The 27,760-nt window shown below is 40.9% G+C and overlaps 1 protein-coding gene across 2 annotated transcripts in view; it reads right to left on the bottom strand.

The window, feature by feature from the left end:
- Window positions 1-20,251, bottom strand: part of DMC1 (DNA meiotic recombinase 1) — a 25,796-nt gene extending 5,545 nt beyond the window's left edge. Inside the window, exons 1-12 of one of the 2 annotated variants that reach the window (XM_081129663.1) lie at window positions 20,123-20,251; window positions 18,647-18,736; window positions 18,018-18,062; window positions 16,959-17,105; window positions 16,061-16,143; window positions 15,032-15,084; window positions 13,997-14,038; window positions 12,836-12,908; window positions 9,173-9,264; window positions 8,699-8,772; window positions 8,459-8,573; window positions 8,034-8,094 (exon numbers count right to left, since the gene is read on the bottom strand). In XM_081129663.1, coding sequence (XP_080985789.1) covers window positions 8,034-8,094; window positions 8,459-8,573; window positions 8,699-8,772; window positions 9,173-9,264; window positions 12,836-12,908; window positions 13,997-14,038; window positions 15,032-15,084; window positions 16,061-16,143; window positions 16,959-17,105; window positions 18,018-18,062; window positions 18,647-18,697 — 836 coding nt within the window. In that variant the 5' untranslated portion in view covers window positions 18,698-18,736; window positions 20,123-20,251. The remainder of the gene's footprint in view (window positions 1-8,033; window positions 8,095-8,458; window positions 8,574-8,698; window positions 8,773-9,172; window positions 9,265-12,835; window positions 12,909-13,996; window positions 14,039-15,031; window positions 15,085-16,060; window positions 16,144-16,958; window positions 17,106-18,017; window positions 18,063-18,646; window positions 18,737-20,122) is intronic. The other variant, XM_081129664.1, reaches the window with a different exon arrangement.
- Window positions 20,252-27,760: the final 7,509 nt, after the last annotated feature.

A 27,760-nucleotide genomic window follows, 5' to 3' on the forward strand; every position in this document is an offset into this window, starting at 1 on the left:
CCTAATGAGTAAGAAACACTCAACCCTCCTTCAGGATGCCATGATGTAAACGAGAGCAGACGGAGAACATCCTTCTTATGCGTTAACTGTATGTTGGAAGCCCTCAATATTGTACAGGTTATGAACTTGCCATGAGAATAATCTCAGATATGGAAGTTATAAAATATCAAGGAGAATATTGGGCTGTAGAAAGACTGAAGCTACCACAGAAGGTAGACCAGTTAGAAGGTTCTATCAAGGGGAGACAAAAGAGGGTAGTCAGAGTTAGCTACATGGGCAGAGAAGTTTTCACAGCTGTGTTGCAGATGGCCTCTCAATACTGCCTGGTACTTCTCCTATATGAGCAGAGTTAGCTTCACCTCCCCTTTGCAAAACGTCAGCAGTCTCCTTAAGTCCCCTTCTGTATTCTTGTCCCCTCATCTTTGACACCACCACCTGCTTCTTCACAAAGAAAATGAGGGCTCATGAAGAAGCTCCCTCAACTCCACCTTCTTTCTATCTGCCACCCACGTGCTTATTTACAGTTGTAGTCACTCTTCCTCCCTCCCTCTCAAACTTTTTTCTTATTTCGCAACTCTTTCACCTCGATGCCTTTGCACACAGGGTTCCCTCTGAAACGGAAGCCTCTTTCCCACTGTTGTCATCCCTTCTTGGGAGCCTTGCCTGATACCCTGAAATATTGTGTAGAGCCTGCCCCCTCTGTGCTCTCAAACTACTGTAGTAGTATTCCTCTGTTAAAGCACACTACATTGTAATTTTTTTTAATTCTCCCCTGAGGATACTTTTTCCACTGCTTTTCAGAGAGAGTGGAAGGGAGAGAGAAAAACATCGATGTGAGAGAGAGACATCAATTGGTTGCCTCCCACATGTGCCCCAACCAGGGCCCAGGATCGAGCCTGCAACCGAGGTACATACCCTTGGCTGAATCAAACCCGGGACCCTTCAGTCCGAGGCCCGAAGCTCTAACCACTAAGCCAAACTGGCCAGGGCTACATTGTAATTTTTAATTCATGGGTTTCACTCCCCCTATATTCTAAATCCTTGTTTGTCTTTGTAACTCCAGTGCTTAGAAAAGTGCCTATATATTATAGAAGGTACTCAATAATATTGTTGAATGAATAAAGAGAATTTGGGTCTCCTTGGTCCAGATAATTTTGGACACAGATTTGTGTCATATCTTTGAAGAATCTATAATTCAAGGAACTTTTGAAGGGTATTCTGACAGAAAGGCAAATGTAAAAGGAGATAGAATTTCTCCCTAATTGAAGTAATCTCTCCCAACCCCGGTGCAGATAATTGAAAGAAAAGCAGGAAGCTAGAGCTTCTAGATGTATAGCCATGGTGTTTTCTTAGCAAATTATTATTTGCAGTTTCCACTGTAGTACCCTGTGCACAAAGAGAATAGGTATTACTGCTCGTTCTTGATTATTCTAGGTGAAGAGCCTGAATGTTAAGAATTCATCTCCAAAGGGAGATGATTTTGAATGAACTAAATAGGGAGATATATGATAGGATTTGCAAACGTACTAAGAAAATATCTAGGAAGATATGGGGAGAAAAAAAGAAATGAGTCTTCAACTACGAGGTTATGCTTAATCAAATAAATTGCAACACAGCATAAAGCCTTAGCTCTGGGAGAACAGTAAGTCAATTCAAATTTCACCTGCTCCTTCAAGGTATTTGGGATTCTGTGTAGAATTTGGGGATGAATTTATGGCTCTTAACCTTTTTTTTTGAATCCTCATCTGAGGATCCCCCCCCCCCATTGCTTTTCAGAGAGAGTGGAAGGGAGAGAGAAAGAGAGACAGAGACAGAGACATCAACTGGTTGCCTCCCCACATGCACCCCAACAGGGGCCAGGGATCAAGACTGCAACCCTGGTACATGCCCTTGGCTGGAATCAAACCCGGGACCCTTCAGTCCAAGGGCTGATGCTCTAACCTCTGAGCCAAACCAGCCAGGGCATCTTAACCCTTTTTATAGGTCACTAACATGTTGATAATTTAATAAAAGATATAGACTATCTCCCAGAAAAATGTACATGTGTACATATATGTTTAGGAAATTCATGGTTTATTTCCCCTCTGGTATAGATAGGTATTAATAATAATAACAACCAAGCCCAGCCAGGAGTGGCTCAGCGGTTGAGCGTCGACCTAGGATCCAGGAGATCGGGGTTCAATTCCCGGTCAGGGCACATGCCCGGGTTGCCGGCTGCAGCCAATCAATGACTCTCTCATCATTGATGTTTCTGTCTCTCTCTCTCCCTTTCCCTTCCTCTCTCTGAAATCAATAAAGATATATTTTAAAAATAATAATAAAAAGAAATAACAACCAAGATTTATTGGGCCCTTACTATGTGGCAGCCCTTACTCTTCTGACTCATCTAATTATTTCCCTTTGCTTGGATTCCATGTTTAGTAAATAACTTTGGATTAAAATTTGGATTCCTACAGAGGTCTGCCTACACTGAGAGGATGTGCTGGTTATAAGAACCTCAAATGTAGTTACATTTTTCAATATCAGTAAATGGCCCTCTGAACTTTGAGTCTCATGAGCTCGATTAACGTGAGCCTGCCCCTGAGAGATGGACTAGTTCTTGGCAGGCTGACCAAATCAAATCTCTGCCTGCAAGCCTGAGGGCCCTGAACTCCGGTCAGCTCACCAGGGTCATGGACATATCTCTGCAAAGCCTCTCAGATGACAGCATGCCAACCTTTCCCGTCATATACAGCCCTGATGTACTACTGTGTGGTATATCAACTTTGGAGTTGGACCTGGGTTCAAAACTTGACTTATCAGCCAGACATGTGACCTTGGGAAAATTGTTTAATCATTTTAAGTGTGTTTCTTCATTTTAAATGGGGGATAACGAAATGTGCCTAACTAGCAGGGTAGTTGTGAGAATAAAATGAAATCATTTAGGTAAGGCATTAGCTCAGTGACTACAATTATTACTTGCTTTCTTAATCCTGACTCAAACATGTAATCTATGTTACCTTGGGCTACTTAGCTTTATGACTCTCAGTTTCTTTAACTGTAAAATGAGAACAAAAAGACCTTATGCCTTAGGGCTGTTGTGAGGATCCAAGATATATTTAGCATAACTCATTGGGAGCCTACTATATGCCAGGAACTGTGCCAATTAGTTCCACCCTTACAGTAATCTTGGCGCATAAGAGATAATCAATCAATGATAATAATAATTATTATTTAACTAAACAATCCAGATAAAACATGTAGACCAAGAAAATCTTAAAGTTTCTTTGAACTTCCTTTGAACCAAGTCTGGAGGTAAAGTACAAGAAGGGGTTACAGGATTGCACATTCTTTTAGAGGACTTCAATTTACTTCTATTTCTGACCAAGTAAAAACAGCTTCAGAAAAACACCCACATCCCTCCTCTAACCTGTTCTCTTATTTCCCCCCCTTTTGTACTTCCCTCTCCTCTTCTTTCCTCCTTGTCTTGGGGGGTGGGGGGGTGTGATGAGAAAGAGGAACAGATGGGGGTGGATATTATAAATAAAGAGGGGCCAAGAAAGATTGTTTTATTTATGCCCTTCTGGTTGAACAGAATACAGCCTATCATTTCACCGAGGGTAAAACCCGAATAGCCTGACCTTCCAACTTCAAATATGAGTGATGGGGTCATGAAGCATCAGTTGCGGCGATGGTAGGGCAGGCGGTAGCTTCCTGGGAGTGGGATGGGAGGGCAGCACAGTGAGGCTAAGAAAGCATACTTTCGAAGTCAGAGATGCCAAGGTTAAAGCCCTAGCTGTTTTTTAATAGTGCGATTGAGTAAGTATGAAATACTCTGAGCCTCTGTTTCCTCCTTTATAGATTAGGAATAATAACAGTGTACATATACCTGAAATACTTGTTGGAGTGGGGGCCTTGAGGGGCCTGGGCAAGGGCAAGCTTGAGGGACGGTGGGTCCTCCTGGTACTTTTGACTTGCTAAGGGGTAAGCTTACAGATGGAGTGTTTGAGCAGGGGTCCACCGAGGAGAAGACTGAGTGAGCATGCCCAAGAATAAGGGGGATGCTTTGAGATTAGGGGAGACAGGGAGAAAGAATACTTCCAAAAGAGGAATGTGGGAGGAAGAGGGGATAGTTTCAAAACAGGAGTATGTTTAACAAGTTTTGTTAGCTAATCTGCCCCTTTTGTTTCCTCCCAAAGTATGCAGAAAGATCTACACTTTTTTCCAACATTTTGAGGTGGAATTCTAGAGTGATGGGGAGCAGGAGAAGGGTGGAGCAACATACTGAGACCAACTCATAGAAAGGACAGGGAGGCCAAGGAGGCTGAGTGAATGACAGAAGGTAACGCGTGGAAGCACCTGGCACGTGGAGGGCGATCAGTAACTGTAAGCCCTCTTTGTTGCGATGGGGAAGACTGTAAGTTCAAGCGCCTTGGACAAGGGCACCATGCTGGTGGCCCTGGTTTAATGTTTGTATCAGACCACATTCCCTCTTCATTCATGCTCATGATGTTGAATCAGTGGGAGACATCCCTAGAGAATAAACTGACTCCACATTTACAAGACTGCAAGTGTCCTACAATGACTTTATGCTCTAGGAAGACAGATACACAAATGAAGTAGGCGGCGTGCTGGTCTTATCCATGGCTCATCTCATCATTTGCCCTGGTGTGGAGCTTTATAGCCTGATACTCTGACTTTTATCTCCAGACCTTCATCAACATCATTCGAGTTCTAAAGTCCGTATCCGTAAGCCTCGTCTAGGGGCTGCTGCTACTGCTCTGCTGTATCATCATATGGCAGCTCCTAGCCTCTATAATTTTGTTTCTTTTTAATACAGTGTGGTATCAAGTACAATGCATGGTATATAAGCCTCAATTATTGTCAGCATACTTGGGGACTCATACCAATTATAGTGATACTTCTCTGGCAGGCCCCAGGCAAGCTGTGGCTTGGAGTTCCTCAGCACTGAGAAACAAAGGTATTTTCTTTATGGGAGGTTTTCTAAAAGCATTTAAAATCCTTTAGTTTAAAACTGTCCTGTTTTGTTTTGTTTTTTCATTTAGTGTGGTAATTTATGTGTCTAATATAAAGACATGCATTGAATTTGCATTGTTGTAATTTTAAAATACTTTAGAATACACTAATTATGGTGAGCCTTGTTTCCTTACAACTTGGCTAGGTGGAGGAGATGATGTTTCAGAGCAGATTCACCCAGCAAAAATACCAGCCTCTGTTACCTTCTCTGGCTCTTTACTTAGCTCATTTCATTATAAATCTCCTCCCCTCTCTTACTCCTTCAATTATTTCCTTTCTGTCACCTCTCTGTTTCTCTTGTCATTGTCTTACTGGAGTATACACAAAATGGCTTTACTCTTTTTGGAACTTTCTACAAATATGAGAAAAAAAATCCCTATCTGTGACCTAATTTCCACTGATTTCCTTTGCCTTCTAACTCCAGATAGCCAGTGTTGGCCTCTCCTATGTTCCCTCCCCACACCTGAAGAAAGAACACTGCTCTTTAACTTGAACTGTTCTATTTAAATGCAACCCACTGAGCCAATGAGTCATTTTCTCTTTTTAAAGTAAGCCTTAGAAATCTTCCATCTATCTTCAGTTTAAAATTACTCTGTGAAGTGCTTCACATCCTATGTATAAAGACACCCTATAAAACAGAGACGATGGCCTCAACCACTCCAAGATGAACAGCAAAGCATGCCCTACCAAGACTAAAATTTTGAGTTCAATGTCCATCACTTACTTGTCTTTTTTTATGGAGGCAAGGCACATAGACTCTTTTGTTGACTAGTGAATTTTCAGAATCTTGATACATACATTTTCAATAAATATTTATTGAATGAATTCAATGATTGATTTTCCCATCCTCAATTTTTTTTAACTTGCCTTCTATCATTTGTATAATTAGTCCTTTCATATTGGAATCTCCTGTGATTAAGTAGAAAATACTCATAAAAGAGTATTGAAAAATGGGAGATATGCAGAAGGTGCAGCAACACTCTTAGGGTTAACTTAGAAAATGCCTAACAAGAGACACATTCATTTCAATACAATTTGCAGAATATACACTAGCATATCAAATATCTTCTAACATATATGTCAATCTCATGACTTTTTATTTTATAATTGGAAGTTTAGGGAATGTAATGTACAGCAGAGTGACTGCAGTTAATAATAATAAAAAATAACATGTCAATGACTCATTTATCTTCTACGCTTTGATGTACTCAGTTTTAGAGTAATATCACTATGTATTGAAACCATTAGAGTGATAATTGATGGAAGCAAGAATCTTCAATGAATGTTATTATAGAAAAAGGTATTTATACCAGCCTCCAAGTATCACCTCACAAATTGCTTATTGATTACAAAGGGGAAAAAGTCTTTTACAATGCAGAAATTTTGTGACCACCATCTTAATCACATGATCAAACTTAACATCCCTAATAATGGGACAAACTGCCTTATAGTTTTCCTGGGAAAAGTGTTTAGCATTTCAGATTTATTTATTTATTTATTTATTTATTTAAATATATCTTTATTGATTTCAGAGAGAGGAAGGGACGGGGAGAAAGAGAGTTGAAACATCAATGATGACAGTCGTCATTGATCGGCTGCCTCCTGCACGCCCCTGACTGGGGATCAAGCCCACAACCGGGGCATGTGCCCTGACAGGGAATTGAACCTTGATCTCCCAGATCCTTGGTCAATGTTCAACCGCTGAGCCATGCCGGCTGGGCTGTTTAGCACTTTAAATAATGAGAAAAAAAGCACCCCCAATTTGAGGGACATTCTGAAAAACAGTTGTATTGTGCTCTTCAAAAATGTCAGTGTCATAAAAAGTCTAACAAAGGTTGAGGAACTGTTCTGATTAAAGGAGTCTGAAGAGATATGAAAATTACATGCAACACATGATCCTCCCTTAATCTTAAGTCTAAAACAAAACAAAAAAATGCAAACAATTATAAAGGAAATTATTGGCGCAATTGGAGACACTTGAATACAACTGCATATTCGATAACATGAGTATGCCAATATTAAATTTCCTGAGTGCAATGATTTTGCAGGAAAATGTTCCTGTTCTTAAAAGAGATATGCTGAAGTATTACAAGGTGAAGTGTCATGATGTATACAAATAATTCGCAGTGGTTCAGAGGAAAAAAACCTCAAATGGTTCACCAAAATATACACACATACACACATTTTATATGAGTGCGTGCACACACGAGAGAAAAAAATGTGGCAAAATGTTAACAATTTGATGAACCTCGGTGAAAGATATATGTGTATTCATTATACTAGTTTTGTAACTTTTCTCTGGTTAAAAAATTTTCTAAATAAAAAGTTGCAGAAAAGACCTTTAAAAAGCAATATCATGGATTGAGGATTATTTTGATTGCTTCTTCAGATACATAATCTTCAGAATTTTTCATGGTAGCAACTAACCTTTCTTCAAATTTTTGGTTTTCATTACCCTCTATCACCTCTGCTTGTGTTTCCCTTCACTGCCATCTTTCAAACAGAGCCATCAATAGGTGCGTTATGTGTACAAATAGTTCAACAAATTCTACATATGTCTGATACGGACTGAAATTGTTCCTTCAAACAGTAGACTTCTCTCATAGGACCTCTTATAAATATATATATCCTGTAAAGAGCCAGCTTTTTTTGTTTTAGGCTAACAGCTTATCAGCGAAATAAAGCTATTCATACATCTGGAATATGTTTTAATTTCTCTGGGATCTTTTTCTTATCCTTTAATATCCTTTTAGTCCCAGACAAAAGCGGAACCCAAAGTACCTCTGACGATAGTTAAACTATTGCTTTATTTTATAAAGAACTAGAGAAAAATAGGTTCTGGATAACAAATAAATGATATTTGCAATTATAAAGTAATATGCACTGTGTAATAAAGAAATTTGTGATGTATATGTTCCCACATCAGGACTGATTATATTGGAATTATTTTCTGTTCTACACTTGAACTCTCTGTTATTAACCTTTGTGAAATACAAAAGCAGAATATTGGGGCTTACGTCATGGTTGCTCCTGGATCGGCAGTCATTTGGTTGGTCACAAACACAGCCACATTATATTCTGCATCAAGAAATAAAATTAAGAAACTAAGATAATGGCAAAGTAAATATAAACAATTCTTTGCTTAGATTTCAGAGCTTAGGAATATTGTGTCATGAGTTTATTTTATAAACAAAATTATATTCCTATCTTTTCTTTAAAAACGTAAGTTGATTTAAAGCTATTATTGTTATTATTTAGGTACCTTATTACATTAGAATCAATACTTTTGATTTTTTTCAAAAGAGTGGTATACCCATGAAGGTAATTTTAATTTTTAAAAATGTATCACCTCCTGACATTATCCTGAGCTTCTCTGCAAAGTCTACTCAGCAAACTGCCACAGGTGCTATTCTGTTAGTGTCATTTTATTTTCAAAATCTACCTTCTGAGATTTTTTGGAGTCGTGATAACATCTGGGCCAGTTTTTGTTGTCGTTCAGCCAACTCCCCACGACCACTGAAATCCACTCGAAAAAGTGCCATTATTGAATCAATGATCTGTAGAGTTCATGTAAAAATAAATATGCATTTGAAAAGGAAGAAGTTAATATGAATCAGAATCAAGAGAAGAAAAAATATATACTAAATAGCTCTGTGAGTGAGGAATATTTAAAAGCTTGTACCAATAGCTTGAAGATGCCAGCTTCTTCGTGGAACTTGGCTGCTACATAGTCAAGTAGCTCCATCTGATGTTCACCTAGTGGGAAATGCAGTGAGAAAATGTTATAAAAGCTGGAAGATGCAGAGTCTCAGATCAGTTATGTCCTTGAGAGTCAGGCAGAAGAGAATCCTGGAAGGGTTTTCTTAATTATTTGTAACTTTATTAAATATGATTCATATTCTGCCTTAGCATACATGCCAAATGCTACATTATCCATGTTACTCTCCATTTCAAAGACAAAGAATAAGAAATAATTTGAGGACATTTTAATATCTAAGGACTTGCCAGATGATACAATTTGTGGACTAAATTAATTTGGAGAAAAGTAAAATAAAAAAAGATAACAGTGTCAAAGTGTCATAAGTATCACTCATATAGTAAATCAGTGCTGCCAACCTGAAAACAGCCTAAGCATCCAACTGCATGGGGTTCTTACTAGTATATGCACGTGCATAAAGGACATTGTCCAGTACTGCATCATGGTCTACATTGAAGCGATCAGCAATATCTCGGAGGCGATCTGGACGGCTGGAAGGCGCCAAAATTAAGGAACTAATAAAGCAATTCCAAAAAAGTTTAGACAACAACTACAAAAAATAATACTGTAAGGAAAGCAACAAAGAGGTAAAACAATGTACCTGTAAAGGTAATCTGGAGGATGCTAATAATCACTTCAAATCTATACCAGATTTTATTTTTCATAAGTGCCTCATGAACACCTTGGGTAATGGTTAAAGAAATGATGAGGCAGTAATGCATTTAAATATTAAATTATCTAATCTTTACAATAATCATGGAAACCAGTTGTTATGGCCTATGTTACATTTTACAAATAAGGACAATGACGGAATAGGCAAATGACTCAGGATTATGCAGCAAATCAGTTACGAGAGAAAAACTAGATGCTAAGATTTGTGAATCTCTTTCGTTTTCATGTCTATAAAAATAGATGTATTCTAGGAAGATAACATCACTGAATTACAATTCAAGTTACTTCAAAGTGAATTAATTCATTCTCTTCACACTCCTCACTTGTTCAATATGAAATAGTTTATTATATCATTAATCATGTTTTGCCAGTGAATAATAAATTTCACTATATGAACTTAAAGGATCAGAAAAGTAACTTCAAAGATCAGAAGGGAATTACTGACCTTCTTCTAAAGGAATTGTGTTAGCTTTCTGAAATTAGTACATTCATAGGGAGGTGAGTTCAGTGTACCTGTAAAGGTATTCTGGAAGATGCTAATAATCACTTAGATCTATCTAAACTATAAAGGAGTAAAAACATTTTTAGGTCTTTGGTGATCCCAACAATATGTCTACAGTATATTCTCTAAAGTGAAGTGAGGTAAAATAAAATGCACGTCTGGGGTCTCATTTCACTTTGCATTCATATAACACTGATCACACTGTAAGTAATTGTAAAGCAAGAACCATTTATAATCTAATTTGTGGCACTTGCAACTAGTTCAGTAAATACTGAATTGAATTGGCTTTTCCTAGCCATCTATATCCTAACGCACTATGTATGTTCAGTTCTTCAGAGCTTCAATGACAGCCACTAAAATCTTCCATTGCTACTGATATATCCACTAGATGTTTTTGGTGGACAAGTCAAAGAAGACAAGGAATTAGAAGAGGCAGTAAAACCATTTTTCACCATGTCAGTGTTTACAAAACTTGGTTACTGTGTGACAAGAGTATAAAAATTGTGTTGATGCTGAAGAAAGTTCAAATCAATCTACAAATATTTATTAACTGAATACCATATGGAATCAATTACCATAATAATAAATTACCAGTGCAAGGCATTATGGAGGCTATAAGGAGTCATAAGATAATTCACACCAAAAGGTAAACATAAAACACAATTAGGCAAAATATAAACATATAAAATGAAAAATATCAAGAGAGAACAGAATATGTGTAAGAGACACTGAAAGAATGAGAGCATTCTGCTGAGGCCCTCAAGTGTCCTTGTCCCTCCCTAGTCACTCTTGTATAGGACTTGGCTTCTAAGTGTTCCTCTCCACCATTCTTGATAAAATCCAAATTGCCCAAACAGTGGTTTCTAATCTGTAAGAACACTTCCTCCCCCTCCAAGAACCATCCTTAAACAGCTCTTTCTGAAACTAGCTGAACTCCAGCTGAACTCCTCTTGCTACAGCCCTACACAGCATTCCACCCTCCTTCCCCAACTTAGAAGTTTCCTTCAGAGTCTTCTTAAGCCCAGTATTCCCAAATAAAGTATTCTGCAAACAGTTCTCTGGTGTTTCTTCTACTGGGGTATTGGAGTCTTTTGGACAGTAAATTTAGGGGATTGTATGATTCAGAAAGATTGTGAGGTCATTACCATGCAAATTTGTCTTGACAGGCCAGATGAACATTCAAGAGTGAGAGCAAAATAACGCATTTTCAGAAATGCCAGGGCTCAAGTTTACCACCTGCATCACTTTTCTGAAAAAATGATTTGAGTAGGTACTCCAGGAAAACAGAAATACAGGAAAGAAGATGATTTGGGATGCAAGAAACAATAATGAATAAAGAAAACAAAAACCTTAATAGTTAAGTCCAAATAACTGCTGATGGACAATGTTTTCAAATTTTAATAGCAAAGCATGTTTTAGGGGCAGTCTGACTGAACTAGAACAGACTGATCTTTTTGCCTCTAATAGTGGCAATTGTGAGTAATGAGCTTGGAGAATTAGGCTGGGGCTGCCTTGTGAATGGCCTTATGAACTCGTACATGTCTTCCCTATTGTTAATAAGTTTCCTCTGAACCTAATACCTCCTCAAATTACTGTATTTCTTCTTCTACCCACAGATTAACACACTGCCTCAGTTCCTTACTGCTTATCTACAAGCAGCTTCCATCATCTCACTTTACTGCCAGTGCTCTCTTGGGCTTCTGATTTCAAACCTCAGTGACCTTTCTCAGTTTGCACTTTCAGTCTGTCTGCCCGTCTGTCTGTCTGACTCTCGCTTCACGGAACATTGCTGACTACACTTTCTTCTTGAAACTCTTTTTGCTCGTCCTTCACATCCAGATTTCCTCCAACTTCCTCTGCTTCTGTAGGTTCCTCCTTTCAGTCCTTTCTAAGCACCGGCACACCCCAACGTTGTGTTCTCAGTTCTCCTCTCCTCTCCCTAAGCTCTCGTGCCCCCGTGGCTATGACATCCGTGTCTCTGGGCCCCATCCCTTTCTCAAGCTGAGTCCAACATTTCCACCTGCCATATGGATATCTTCCTATACCTCACATTCGACACATTAAAATGAAACATCACCTTTTCTCTGAAAGATGACCTGCCTGATTCTGTCATTACCATCATGATTCTCCCAGAACGCAGGCAAAAAACCTGTGTGGTTTCTCAAAGCTCTTTCCTTTGTCTACCAAGTTCTGTCATCGAGTCCTATCAGTTTTCCTCCCTCATGTTTCTTGTCCTTTTCATTCCTACTGCTTCCAACCTAGATCAAGTTCTCACTACTGGCCCAGAACATGGCAAAAGTATCTAATTTACATCCACCAAAAACATAGATGTGAGAGAGACATGTCAATTGGTTGCTTCCCACACGCACCCCAAAGGGGCTGGGGATGGAGCCTGCAACGGCGCTACATGCCCTTGGCTGGAATCTAACCCGGGACCCTTCAGTCCACAGGCAATGCTCTAACCACTGCGCAAACCGGCCAGGGCTGAACTGCGTTCTTTGTCACCCAGACAGGCGCTGCCCTCTTCCGTTCTGCGCTCGTTCTTTCACCCTTCTCCACCCTCCCCGACTCCCCCACCCTGAGCAAGTCAGTACCTTCTGTCTCCTTGTAAGTACAGTTTCTGGAGAAGAGGGTTAAACATGAATAAAATGTCATTTCCTCCCGTGTATTTGTTTTGTCAATTTCACACTAAATCCATTCAAAAATGAAAACTTTTTAAATAAAAACTGATTTGAGACCTTGACCAGCAATTGTTTTTCCCTTGGCTTTCTCATTATTGCTGGTTTAGGGGATGATTATAAAAATTATGTATTTCAAACAAACTCTTTTGTAGTAACATTACTATGTCACACCGCTATGTTAGCAACTTGTTTAAGTAAAAAGGTTACAAAGTATTTTCTGTATCAATGAAGATAATCTTTCCTCCTGAGTAGCCACCTGCTCCTGGAAGTTGAGCTGTCACTAGGAAGCAATGAAAAGTTAATGTTAGTAGGAATCTTTATACAGATGAATATATACATTGACATGGGATTTATGCTGGTTGCAGTTCTTTAGTCAAGGTAGCAAAGAATCATGATTCCTTAGTTTCTAAACAGCATATTCTATTTTTATAGTACTAACCAAAGGCAAAATTAAAAGTATTCTGCCAGCAGAGTAGTAATTCAACAAAGAATGTCAACATCTCTCAACAATGGGAGATACTCATGAAAGCCAGTTCTCCTAAAGAATAGAGGTAGAATTTACTAACTTTCTTCTTATAAGAAATAATCACAAATATAATTTATGCTATATAATTCATTTTAGTAACCTTTGATTAATTTATGACAAATTTTAAATGTTTCTTTATATGTAGCAGTAGTTCATATTAAGGAATTACTTTATATGAGGAACATGCATTATTTCATTTATTTTTCAAGACAACCCTAAATTTGGTACTATCATTATTCCTATTTTGCTGATGGGGATAATTAGAACAGTAAAGCAACTTGCCCAAGTCACACAGCTATTAATGGTAGAGCCAAGACTGAAGCCAGGGATTTTGATTCCAGAATCCCTTTCTTAATCATTTTGCCATGCTCCTTCTACTTACGTCAAAGAAATGCACAGTAACGTCTTTGTGCAAAAGGAGGTTTTTCCCCCTTACTTTGTTTTAGAAAAATTTGTTTTTTAAGTTTTTCTTAGGGCCAACCTTACTCCATGGAAAGTAAGGGATTCAAGGCCTCAACAGATTTTATGACATTCTTGAAGATACGACATAGAAAAGATGGAATGGAAAAAACTGAGACAGTGACAGCTCCTCCCCACCAACACACTCATATACCCATTTACTTCATCCCTGTTTCCATTCAGGTGTTCAGAGCGCAGCACATCGCCTCAAGCATCACACGTTCAAAGACTAGCTCTGGTATTTGTAATATGGGCAGTTAACCTCTTTGAAATTTAGTTTCCTTGTAAATCTGTTCAGATTACATGAGATTATATAAAGTACCAGGCACAAATTAGATTAGTAAGTGATAGCTATGATCGTTATTATTGTTATGTATCCTTACCACAGAGGGTATGAGAGAGTTGGGTTTTTCCAGTACGAAATTCTGTGAAATACAGAAAACAAAAACAAAAAGCACATAGTTTTTAAATATTTCCATAAAGAATAAAATATAGCCTCAGTGTACAGTTTTCTTTTCCAACTGTCAAATCTTACACATAAAGCACCACCACATCATGAATGGATTCTACATATATGGATACCAACAATAAAAATAACTTGTAAAGGTATTTTTTTCACAGAACTGTCCTTTAGATAAAAATTAAGTAAAACTAAGTTTTCCTTAGAAATAGTCATATAAATGAGAGTTTAAGACCCTTCCATAGGAAGGAGAGCCTGGGGTTCTCCCACTGAACTGAGATTCTCAAAGGGGAGCGGAAGGAGTCTCAAACTGGTGGGAAGATGCCCTAGCTACCAAAAAAGCGAATTCTCTCTGGAGGAAAACTTGCCCACTCACCAATTTAGGCCCTCTGAACTCCCACAGCTTAAAATCAGATAATAACCTCACAAATATTAATAAATATACAAGATGATAAGCCACTGAGACTGAGATAATGAAAACCAGATTTCTCTAAGTCAACAAAAACATAAATAAAACAACAGATTTAATCCCCAAGGGCTTCAAATACTGGAATTGTCAGGCACAGTATGTAATATAGCTATGCATGAATTGTTTTGAAGAAAAATAGAGGATATAAACAGGGAAGAGAAAATCTACTGTGTTTATTCAATATGCATTTCTTAGAAATAAGATGTTTCATTATTCAACTACCTTTTGAAAGAATGTGAAAACAATTCTATCTTCTATAGAAGTCAGAGATAAAACAATGAAAAATGCCAATAAGACCCATCTATTAATGTTGGAATATATTTTAACTGTAGCTTAGAATAATCGTGTATTATAATTGATATTTCATCATAAGTTCCAAATTAGGTACAATTTACTATTGGTTGTTTATTTAATTATATATGTATGTGTGTGTATATATGTGTATATATATAATTTTTTCCAATAACAAAATATTAAGGTTCTGCCTACCTCCAAAAGCTTCTGTGATCGCCATGCTTTCAATTCCACCTCCTAGCAACTTACTAGAAATAGAAAGCAAGCATTACTAACAGGAACAGAAACAGAGATATCAAGAAAGGAGAAAATGTTAATATAATTTCTTTCTACATCTATCTATCTATCTATCTATCTATCTATCTATCTATCTATCTATCATCTATCTATCTATCTATCTATCTATCTATCTATCTATCTATCTATTGAACATGAACAGGAATTCTTGGCTGAACAAATGTAACTCCATCTGCTTAGATCACAGGTTCTACTGTGTGAGGGCTGGTGGATCAACAAAACAACTTGTAAGCCCTGCTGTTCTGGGTACCAATAGGAAATGGGCTATACAGGTTTTATGTCTCAGTTCTGTTCTTTAGAACTGAATAGGAATTTGAATAAATGGTCTTATTATTAACTGAGTTTTTCATATTGTACTGGGACTATGTTTCTAAAAGTCAACAAAATATTCAATTTTTTAAAAATATACTGAGAGCCCGGCTGGGCGTGGCTCAGCTGTTGAGTGTCAACCCTAGGATCCAGGCGATCAGGGTTTGATTCCCTGTCGGGGCACATGCCTGGGTTGTGGGCTTGATCAATGACTCTCTCATCATTGATGTTTCTGTCTCTTTTCTCCCTCTCCTTTCCTCTCTCTGAAATCAATAAAGATACATTAAAAAATATATATATATACTGAGAAACATGAAAAATAGATACTAGGAGAAAGGAAATGATAAACTAATTTTAAAAAATGATTTGTAGATTAATACAGGCTGATTCAGAAACTATATTTTTGTTCTGAATTTCTTTTAAGAAATTTAATACTGTTTCTACAAGTAGTTTAAAATTTATTTGCTTCAGTTGCTTTTTGAGGGGGAAAAAAAAAAAACTTCAAAAGAAGGAGCTATTTTTTACTACTTCTGGTAGAAACAACAACCAGATAGAGAAAAAGAAATATAGTATTTCAAAGATTGTGCTTAGTGATTATAAAATATATGAGATACACACTCAAATTCCTGGCTCCCAGTGGTGATATGGAAAACCATTTTCCTCTTCTCACTGTACTCAAACGCAGTCAAAAATCCTGGTTCCTACAGAAAGACAAAAGGAAAGGTTTAAAAAGGGTATAAGATGATGGCTTTAATTTCAAATGCTGCTGAAAATTATAGACCTGGTTATCAGAATCATTATTTGATATAAGCTCAGTTCATTTGTCTTTGAAGGCAGCACAAGGTCATGGTTAAGAACACAGGCTCTTGAGCCACCTTACTCAGGTTCAAAGGCCCAAAAAGCTCTACAGAAAAGCTTGAATCAAAGCATATGGTTTTGCTTGGAGCCTGTCAGCAGCATGATCTCTCATAGTCTGTGGGCCCAACTATAAGGTATGGGTTTGGCTCAGCTTTAGCTCAGCTACCACAGTGAGCATATTCTTGGTCATATCTATCTCAACTGCACACATAAAGACCCAATCACTGTCAGTCTTTTTCTAAGCCAAAGCTCTCTTATCAATTGGTCTATACCAGGAGAAAGTAACTTCTTTAGTGTAACAGCCATAGATATATTTGAGGAGACAAAACAAAAATAAGAGGAATGTAAAAAAATTAAAAGGAGAAGGAAAGGCAGAGAAAAAGAAAGAAAAAGAAATATAAAGGGAGACAAAAAGAAAAGTTTAGTAAAAATAATTACCTTCATAGTGTCTCAGGTCTCTTAATCCCTGCCTCAATCTTTCAGAAATTAACTGTTGCATTTTATCACTGAAGTGATAAAAAGTTAACATGGAGAGAATAGTATACAGGATCTACAGGAAATTAGAGTTCCCACAATAGTTTCTAGTGTTCATAATGAGAAAGGCTACAGAGACTCACAGGGCCCTTCTAAGCTAAAACAAAGAAAGGATTTTGCTTACAATGAGTTTATTGGCTGCCTCTTTAATCTTGTCTACTTTTGCTTCTGAGAGCCCTTTGACATTGCATAGGGCTCTTCTTGTTGTCATTTGTATCCCTTTGATAGTACAGATTCCTACTGACTTCAGTTTCTTAATGTCAGCCACATTCTGTAAATAAAAGAATGGAGCAGATTGATAAAATACCAGCCTGAAAAACTCCCATACTATGTCATGTGCTTTTGTGTCCATCTCCTTCCACCACGATGCCAATTTTATACAAGCAACCAGGTGGAACCCACCCACCATGTAGCCAAATGTTCTCAAAATATCTGAGTAGAACATACCCAGCACGCAGCCAAATGTTCTGGCTGTGCCCTGATTTCCCAAGAATGTTAGTGAGACCATGGCAATGGAACAAGGACTTAAAAAGAAAAGTCTGTTGGTAGAAAAGCTAGCAAATTTATCACACATTCACCCCCTCAGTTCAGCTCCTTCCTTCTAGAGAACTTCATTGCCAGTATGTTCTTTTATATTTTTTAAAGATTTTCCCCCCTCTACCCTTAGAGAATGCAAATAGCTACATCACCAAAGGACCAGAATTTACTCTTGCTCCTATTTTCTAAATCTAACTGAAAGAGATAAAATATGAGGCTTCAAAAGATAATGTCAGAGAAGTTTTACTATCAACTGCTGTTGAAATTCATTTAGCTTATTTGGAGTCTGGATTTCTATAAACATCATTTACTCTAATCACCTGACACAGAACTGAATTTTCTTCTGTTGAAGACAACAGATGTAGATAGCTCTGAATACCCCCAGTTGAATCAGTGGTTCTCAAACAGGGGCAATTTTGTCCCCTAGGGACACTTGACAATGTCTGGACAAACTTTAGTTGTCACAACTAGAGGTGTGCTACTGGCATATAGTGAGTGGTTAGAAGCGAGGGATGTTGCTAAACACCCTACAATGCACAGTACAGCTCCCCACAACAAAGAATCGCCCGGTCCCAAATGGTCAATAGGGTCAAGGCCGAGAAACCCTGAATTGGATAATTTCACATAGCACTGAAAAAATACTTACAATTCCATGTTTTTGTAACAGGTCAATGTCTTGAAACAAAGATTCCTAAGGGAGATAGAACAGAAAAAAAATGGAGCTTTAATTCTTCATACCTAACAGTTTAGCATCTTTTAAAGAGTTAACTCAATATTATGGTCACTCCAACTTCCTCAAAGTCCACTTCTCCAGACAGACAGAGCTAGGATCAACAATGCTTTTACAAAAACATTGTTACATACTTAGAAAAGCCAAGATCAAAAGGGGCTGGGAAGTCCAATACTTTTGTCACGGCTTCTTCAAATTTTAAAGATCTTAACCCAAAGGAGTGGAACAACATTTAACCTATTTTAAAATACGGTTTCTCAACCTTCTTTCCCACCAGACCTTGCTCTCCTTCCTCTGCTGTTCATTACCAGAATGCACAGGAACCAGAATGGCCATACCAGTTGTTATTAGCATGATTTCATGCCAGTTGCTAAGTAGCTAATCTTAGCGCCCCTTGCTAAACAAGTCGTTACATACTTGTAATATTGCCTCTCTAGAACTGTTTTATTTATATCCAGTTTCTAACTATAGCAGCTAACAGAGAAGGAACCTCATTTTTGCGGCATGACTGCATGTCTACACACCTTTCACTATTCTTGCCATACCTCTTCATCTTGGAACCCTGGCTCCTCCAGCACAACCTGATCCTCCTTCATACCGAAAGGCCAGCACCAGGGAAAAAACAACAAACAGCTCTGGGAAAACAAGAAATACTATTTAAGAAGTAGTCATAGATTATATAGTACAAATTCCTTTGCCCGGAGACCTCCTTGATTTTATTTCAAAGTCACCAAGGACCGGAAGGACGACTAGAGAAACATGTAGCTTGGAATGACTGGCTGGCCTCTGCTCTTTCCGCTGAGACCGGGCAGTATTTCTCCTGTGAGTGTAAGTACGTGGGGGTGGAGGGCTTAGTTTCTTCTCTCTCTCTCTTCAAAACTGGTCATTTTTTATATCTTTTGATTTCCTACAGCACAGCTCATTATGACTGTCTGACATCTTTTTTATTATCTTGGAATGCTATTCAGAATTGCATATTGCTATTTAACCTTTCATGTTTATGTTAACAACAATCTTGGACCTGATAGCGTTCTTCCTGTACCCTCCCTGCTGCTAGGACTTAGTCTACCCTCAATAAATAGATTTTATTTTTCTCCTAAAATACGAATACCTTCCTGCTTGCTAATTATGAATGGGCTCTCCTGTAACATATCTTTTTGCTTCCCAGAACATTAGATGTATTTTGTATTTACTAGTTTTGTGAAGATTTAAAATTATAGTGGCTACCCAATACTATAATATAATATTAAGGCCAAGAAAACAGAACCCAACACTCTTATTTAACACCGCAGCTGTTGTATTAAGACCTCAGGAATCTGCAAGCCATGGCTGCATTCATTATGATAAAATACGGTCCAAGTAATTCAGGTTTTTGGGGCCTATTCCATCTCCTCACTTGATACTAAAGTTGGGGCCCAGCAGAAGCGGGGCGCGCAGTTAAGACGGAGGTGGGGTTGCTACCCCTATGCTTCTAAACAGCCAAGTGCGGAGGCCAGCGAGAAGGCCGCGCAAGCGGGATCGCCTAGAATACCGTCCCTCGGTCACCCACGCACGCGGCGGCCCAGCGTCCGCACTGACGTCCCCGTGGGCCGAAAAATCATACATTTCTCCCCCCCTTGAAAAAGCTAAAGTGTTTTTCTCTATCTCACTCAAGCAGCAATTGCTGGACCGGACACTGGGAGGGCTCCCAGAACCCCCAGGCTGTGCCCCCGCCGGGCAGCCCGGCCGCGTCACCCTCAGCAGGAGGCCTGGTCCGCGTCCGCAGCCGGACTTTTTCCTGACACGCGATTCCCTCAGGAGGAGGCTGAGGGGGCTCCTCCGCGCTTGGGCCCGGCTGGATTTAACGTCGGGATGCTGCTGGGAACCCCTCGAGATCATTGAGGTTCCCTCCGGGGGGGGGGGTGAGGGCGGGACCCCGAGGGCCCAGCGACGACCACCAAGTGTTACCAGAGAGAAGGGAACCTGGCGTTTCCCCTCAGATTCTTCACACGCTTCCCTTTTTGCTACAACCCCGCTCGTACCCACAGCCTCCGAGGTTTTCCAAGTGAATCCCTTCCGCCCGCCAATCGAGCTTTCCAGTCAGTCCTCAGGGATTCTGACTCCGAACCAGAACTCGGGGACCCGCGCCTCGCGCGTCACCGACCACGTTCAGCGCAGCCCGCGGCAGTTGGACAAGCGCAGAGGGGGGCGGGCCCAGGGTGGGCGGGGCGGAGGCTGAGGGGCGGGACAAGGGGGCGGTGAATGGGGGTGGGCGGGGCCGTGGGCGGGGCGGGGACCGCGGGGCGGGGCCCCAGGGCACGGAGGACACGTGTTGAAATCAGGGGGTGCAGGTACCGAGGCGGGAGCGGAGGTGAAGACAGGCAGCTGTGCGAAAGAAGGCCTAAGGCGGGGGCTGTTCCGAGAGGAAGAGACCCCTGGGAAGGGGACGGGAAGGGGAAGCCCTGGAGGCGGAGGAGGGCTGCTGAGGGGCGGTGGCTGAGTGGCGGCAGGCGATGTGCAGAAGGGGTTGGGAGAACCAAAATGAGGCTCTTCCCCTCCTGCTCAAGGCTTTTTCCGCTCCCGGTTCTTCACACCTGGCTGCACTAACCCCTCAGCGTTCCTAATTTCTTTCTTCTGACTCACCACTTGCCACTCTCTAGCCTGCGAGTGAGGCACCCAAGACCCACTCAGGATGGAGAGTGATTGTTCTTCGTCTTAACTTGAAATTGTATTTATTTATTTTAGGATGGGGCAGTCTGCTATTATTAAACACTTTCACAAAGAGGTTGTCAGTACATACACTTTCCAGGGGAGAAGGAACGCGCGGAGCAGCCTCCCGCCGGGGGGGCTCGCTCGGGCCCTGGAGGTGGGGTGGAGACGCTCCTTCCTCCTGCGTTAGCTCCTCCCGCGCCTCCCGACGCCACTCAGACGGTCACCGTTTTCCGCCCCAGCAAGCACCCTACGAAATCATCACGTTCCCCCTCTCTCTGCGCGGATGCCGGTTCCACGCGCACGTTCTCTCCACTCTTTTTCGAGAGCACGGCGCCCCGGCGGAACCTGCGGGGCGGCGCAGCGCGTTGCCACCCGGCCGTCTCGGTCGCGGCCCGGCCTTTCCGGTGCCTCAGGGGCCGCGTGGCGTCCGGCCGCCGCGCCCTCGTCCCTCCGCCGGTCCGGTCGCCGGTACTGGATGATACGCTGGCCGCGCGAAGACCTGCCACAAAGTTAACTTGGAATTTTAAATAGACAACAGAAGCCAAACCTATTTTGGGCCCAAGCTTTTAAACAGAAACTTTAGGCCCGCTTTCGCGCCCTCCTCCCCCCGAAAGGCGGACTGACTGAGAGTCATGACACATCTGAAAGAGCATCTGTCGAGGTGGAGGCTGTGATGATGGATCTTGGATGAATCTCTGTGCAAACAGCTTTTGGGTTCCAGACCTAGTACAGGGCGACCCTTTGTCTTCAGTGTCTGAATCATTTGCTGGAATAAATAGCAAAAAAAATTCCCACAATAGCGGTTGGCATTTTGTAGGGCACCCCCCCCCCAGGTGGATTGTTCAAAGAGCCAACTGCCATAGCTCTTCACAATCTGTTATTTCCCAGAAACATATCCTGTCCTTCACGTTAAGTGGAAATTAATGCTCATTTTGGGGATGAACTGGATAGTGATAATAGGCTTTCACTTTGAGGCCTCACCTAAAATAATGATAGCGATTTTTGAGCAACTTGTTAGATGGAGACATCAACTGTACAGAAGAGCTGCAAAGAGCACAGCAAGATGATTTAGGGAAACATAACATATGTAGCTTGGTGTAGTGACAGCTGGGAGAGAGAAATGTTCATAATATTTGAAGGTTGTGTGCAGTACATTCAAAGAAACTGAAATGAACTTGGTAATAAATTTGTAAAGTGAGGGTAAAAATCTTGTTTGAATATGATATTGATGGTTATATACAACTTTTTGTTTTTCTTTTAAAAAAACAACAAAAACCCCGGGGTAAACAGTAGACATGAAGACCTTTCCATCCAAATCAGAAAAAAAAGATGTATTTCCTATCACACAAAAACCCTGACTGTGACGGTGCCATTTCAAGTGAGTGGGGAAATGATGAATCCAACGAATGGTGTTGGGACAACTAGGCAGTCATCTGGAAGAAAAATGAAATTGGAACCATACTTCACACCTTACCAGAATAAATTCCAGATGGATCAAGATTTTCTTGCCCTCGATCTGGAACCAGACACTTCCTCAAAGATCCCTGGATCCTTTCAGTGCAAATAGCATTTTAAGACCACAGTCTGGCCCGGCCAGGCGTGGCTCAGCAGTTGAGCGTAGACCTAGGATCCAGGTGATCAGGGTTCGATTCCCGGTCAGGGCACGTGCCCGGGTTGTGGGCTCGATCCCCAGTTGGGGATGTGCAGGAGGCAGCCGATCAATGACTCTCATCATTGATGTTTCTCTCTCCCTCTCCTTTCCTCTCTCTGAAATCAATAAAGATATATTTAAAAAAAAAAAAAAAACATAAAAAAAAAAAAATCACAGTCTGGGTCACTGCCACTGGGTCAGTCAGTATTTCTAGGTCATTTCAATGGCTAGCATTAGGAAATAGTTCTTTTTAAAATAGCTCTATTGAGCCCGGCCGGGCGTGGCTCAGTGGTTGAGCGTCGGTCGACCTGGGATCCAGGCGATTGGGGTCCGATTCCCGGTCAGGGCACATGCCCAGTTGCAGGCTTGATCAATGACTCACTCATCATTGATGTTTCTGGCTCTCTTTCTCCCTCTCCATTCCTCTCTGAAATCAATAAAGATATATTTAAAAAAATAAAAAAATAAAATAGCTCTACTGAGGTAGTGTGTCTATATCTGTGAATCTTTCCCTACATTTAAGATAGTGAACATATCCCTCACCCCAAAACTTTCTTCAGGCCTCTTTGTAATTCCTTCTATCCTCTCCTTCCCTGCCCTCTCTTAACAACCCCCTCACCCCTGTTCCTTAAGAAATTGTTTATTTTTAAAGACAAAATATATCCTCAATTCATAATCAATTAAAAGTAAGGACTACAGGATGTTAACTTCATCTTTTCAATTTAATATCCGAATTTCCTTTATTCCACGCTGAGAATACTGGTTCACAGCAACACGGAATGACTGAGTATCACCCAATTACTCATTTGCTTTATCACACGTTATAGTAAATGCTTTTTAAATGTTAGTTCCCTTTGACCCTCTACTCCCCTCCCCTTATAAAGGGCAAAGAATTCTTCCCCATGATTTTCTCTTCTAATATTTACAAAGAGCAAAGATAGGTCTTTTTATCTTGACCTTTCTGAGAGGCCTATGGTTATGAGTCCTCAGTAATTTCTGGAAGGATGATCTTGGACCCAAGCACTATGCCAAGGATTGTCTTGAAAGACAGCGATGCAATTTACCCTGGTGTAGAAAACCAGGAGACCTTCCCTCTGAGGGGGGATAGTGGTAGAGATAGGTGAACGGGTAATTACATCTAAACGGTACCTGCTCGTAATGGGGGTGCATGAAAGGCTCTGGGAGCATGCAGGAGGGGCACATGTCAACCTTGCTGGTGGGGTTTCAGGGAAGACTTCCCATCTACACGGGGTCCTGAAGGAGGGGCAGGAATTAGCAATGTTGGGAGTTAACAGGGAAGAGGGAGAAGGGATATCCAGGTATAGAAGCAGCAAGAGGCAAAAGCTGCAGAAATAGGAGAGAGCGCTCCTAAGAAGAAAACTACAAATAAAGAGTTGACTGTGGCTTAGGTAACAAAGGGAAGGTGACAGCGCTCTGGTTATCTGAGCTACACGGCACCTTATGCATGGCCGGTGCTCAATGTGTCCTGGTTTCAGGAAAAGACTATACTTTTTCACAGCTGATAACAATAACAGTAATAGTTGGTAGCAATTACCAAGTGAAATATGCTATTCCAGGAACTTTGCATAAGTTGTATCATGTAATCATCACAACAACACTGCCCTGCTGGGCAGGCATTCCTTTCCATATTTAAGAAAACAAGTTCAGAAAAGTCAAGTCACACAGCTACTAGGCCTAAAGTAATACATCTATTATGAAGCAAGGCAGGGCCAAAGCTTGAGCTCCTCCTCTATCACCCTTCCTGCACCCCTTTACCTGGGCAATATTCTCTAAGGGGGGGTCACCAAGAGTTATACTCAGGGTTCAAATGAAGATGCATATCCCTGGGAGACACCGTAGGTCCCAAGATTGCGCTTATTTGCTTCTTGGTTCAGGCAAACAGCCCTCTGCATGATTTCTTCACCATTGGCTGTGCCGAGCAGACCGCTCTAACACAGAATAGGTCACTCTTTGTGCACTGAGCCCCAAATGATACCAGCTAAGCCTCTCAGCCCTGCTGCGCCTCCTTCTGCACACTGGCCCCTGTACCTCTGGGCCTCAATGAAGTCTCTCTCCACTTAGTTTTCTTGGATTCCACACAGATCTCTAGCAGAGCACTAATGCATTTTGATCTACACATCCTACCCCCTCTTCTAGACTGTAAGCCCCCTAAGGTCAGAGACTGCGTCCTTATTCATCTCTGTATCCACAGGCACGACACAGAAAAGACACCTAGTGAATCAACTTCTCCAAGCCCCAGTGTCCTCCAGGAGAAATGGAGGGAGCAGTACCATCTCCGGGAGGGTGGGGGTGGGAGTGGGGGGACAGGAGGATTAACAGAGATGATGTCTAAAAAGGCTTTAACGGAGCACTCAAGACATAGTAAGTGCTCAATAAATGATGTCACCTACGCTTACTATGTTACATAATACATATTTCATTGTGTTATTAATAAGTGAATGAAAAAGTTAGTAAGTAAATGCATGAATGAATGAGGTGAATTGATTAAATCTAAATCCTGACTTTGGCCCAGGGTAGGAGTGAACTTTAGTATTCTTTGTCCCGTGGACTGGGAATAACTAGATGTGTTGCAGTATTATTTTTTGTCTGTCTTGTTTCTGTTTTAGATAAACTCAACAACATGCGCAGGCTTCATTCCTAACATTCTCCCAGTGCTTGGACGAGGGTTCCTCCAGGTGAGCTGGAAGATAAGGGGCCAAGCAAAAACACTTCCTTTTCCTGCGTTACTTTTGACTTCTTGGTGACTCTCCGTGGATGAACCATAAAGACACAAACAAACAATAAAAAACCAGTATGATCAAAAAAATGAAGAGTCCCCAGGATTATATAAACAACTAGAAATCAACCACCCAGAGAGAAGAAGGTCAGAAGCTGAGACTGAGAGATTATGTAAAGTGTCTGGATGTACTGGGAGGAGGTTTATATAACCAAGGGAGAATTTGGAGATAAATTATAGTAAGTACATAAGAAAAAAAAGAGAAAACAGGCAGATTTAAAAAGAAAGAGACTTAGTTCCAGGGATAGCAAATAGTTTTGCAAGAAAAGAAAAATAACCGTAGTACACTCGGTGCCTCACGGCAAAGGTATTGATGGTACAATAATGCTGATTAATGATCCAGCCACAATCACAACGGAAACACACTGGGCGGGTGGGGGATGGGAGGCGTGCACATGTGAGAGAGCTCAGTCCTCACCTTTTCAGTGAGAACTCCGTAAAGCGCAACACGGAAAAATCAAGGAGCAGGGCAGCATGGTATTTAGACATCGAGGGGAAAACAAGTATAGGGTACGAAACAATCAGTTACGAAGGTGGCAGGCGTTGCTTCTGGGGAATGGGAAAGGGGCTCGGGGGTGCGATATTTTGGAACAAGCTTTGTAGAACTATTAATTACGTTTACTTTGTATCAGGCACTATTTATTCTAAGTGTCTAAAAAATGTTAACCAATTTAATCCTCATAACAACTTTATGCTATACATACTATTATCATCACCATTTCACAAATTTGCTGAATCCCTACTATGTGCCAGTCACAGGAGCAGGTGCAGGATAGTCAATGCTGAATGAGACTAAGTGTCTGACCTTAGGAGACTTACAGCACAGAGAGGAAGACACACATCCCTGGACATATTCAGTGGAGTATGTTTGGAAAAGCACAGACTACAGAATAGGTAGTGATGCCTGAGCTGGGCTTTAAGGGTCAAGTACGAATTAGCCAGATAAAAAAAAAAGTGTATATAAAGAGCAATGAATGCTTTTTAAAATGAACTGAATTGGCAGGTCTCCTCTTCCACTGTAAAATGGATGTTAAAAACAATAGTATTTATAAGCTACTCCTAACCTGGGAGTTTCCATAGCTCAAACATGCTGCTAGGTATATAAGCCAGTATCAGTGGTTGTTTCTTTAATTTAAAAAAATTAATAAAACTGTCTCCATATAAGTTTTTCTCTTAAGCCTTCTCTTAAGAATAGTTAGACTCGCCCTGGCCGGGTGGCTCAGTTAGCTGGAGCATCCTCCCACGCACCAAAAGGTTGGGGGTTTGATTCCTGGCCAGGGCACATGTCTAGGTTGTGGCTTCAATCCTGGTCCGGGCAGATACAGGATGCAACTGACAGATGTTTCTCTCTCTCTAAAATCAATAAATATATCCTTGGGTGAATATTAACAAATAAGTAAGTCAATAAAAAAATAATTAGGCCACAACTCAGGCCTTGGAGCCTAACTGCTCACCAAATGTGAGAGCCTAAGGAAGGCACTAAATCTTGGCTGCCTCAGTAATAAAACGAGGGTAATATATTCCGTATCTCACAGGAATGCTGTGAGAATTAAATAAGACAGGGATCACGCTCAGAACAGAACGAGGACCTAGCAGGGACAAGCCCCGGGTAAGTTTTAGCTATGGAGAACTGCTGTGGGCCACTGCTCAAGGTCATACGAACTAATGAACAAGTAAAAGTAATAATTAAGAAAAACATTAGCTGTGATTGCTTAACATTATGTGGCATTTTAAGATACCAAACTTTGCAAATATACTAAAAATTCAAATTTTATGTTAGTCAGTTGTCCTTTACTGGGTGCCAGAATTTAAAATGAGATTTCTATGGGCTTCTATGACTCCTGGCTGTCTTATCCCCAACAGATGGCAGGATGAGGGCTGTGAGTTCAGGAAAATGCCCTGAATGTGGCAGCGTCTGCTCCTTCACCCTATTCCACATGCACTTGGAGCCTGCCTCTTCTCGACCCTAGAGCAGTAACCTGGTGAAACAACCGCTGGACTGCTTTCTCCAAAATGGGTCTGCTCTAAGTCTCCCAACCCAGAATGTTCCAACTTAGTTCCTTGCACTGCTTTGGGCTCAGTGAGTTTTCAGATTATAAAAAGTCTGAGAGCTCAGAGAAGAAGCATTTAACCTTGATCTTCTGGGTGTGTATCAGGGAAAGCTTCCTGGAGGAGGAAACATCATCTGCACTGACTCTGAAGCAGCAGGAGGAGCTGGCTGGGGAAGGAGGGCCGAGGTGGGAGAGGGAATGGCATTTCCTGAAGAGGAAGATGCTTGTGACAAGCAAGGCCTAGAGGCAGGAGGAGCTTGGCCTCCTAGGGCAGCTGCAGGGGCTCAGTGTGGCTTGAGAGGTGGGGGCTGGAGAGAGAGGAGAGAGCAGAGGTGAGCAGGGGGCACCTCATGAAGGCCTCATGTCTAAGAGTTTGGATTTTATCCCTAGGTTCCTTCGGGGAATGAGGAGAAGCTGCAGGTTTTAAGCAAAAGAGTAGCATGATGAGATGTGGATTTTTTTTTTTTTT

This window comes from Miniopterus schreibersii (genome assembly GCF_964146895.1).
Source record: "Miniopterus schreibersii genome assembly, chromosome: 2".
NCBI classification, from domain to species: domain Eukaryota; kingdom Metazoa; phylum Chordata; class Mammalia; order Chiroptera; family Miniopteridae; genus Miniopterus; species Miniopterus schreibersii.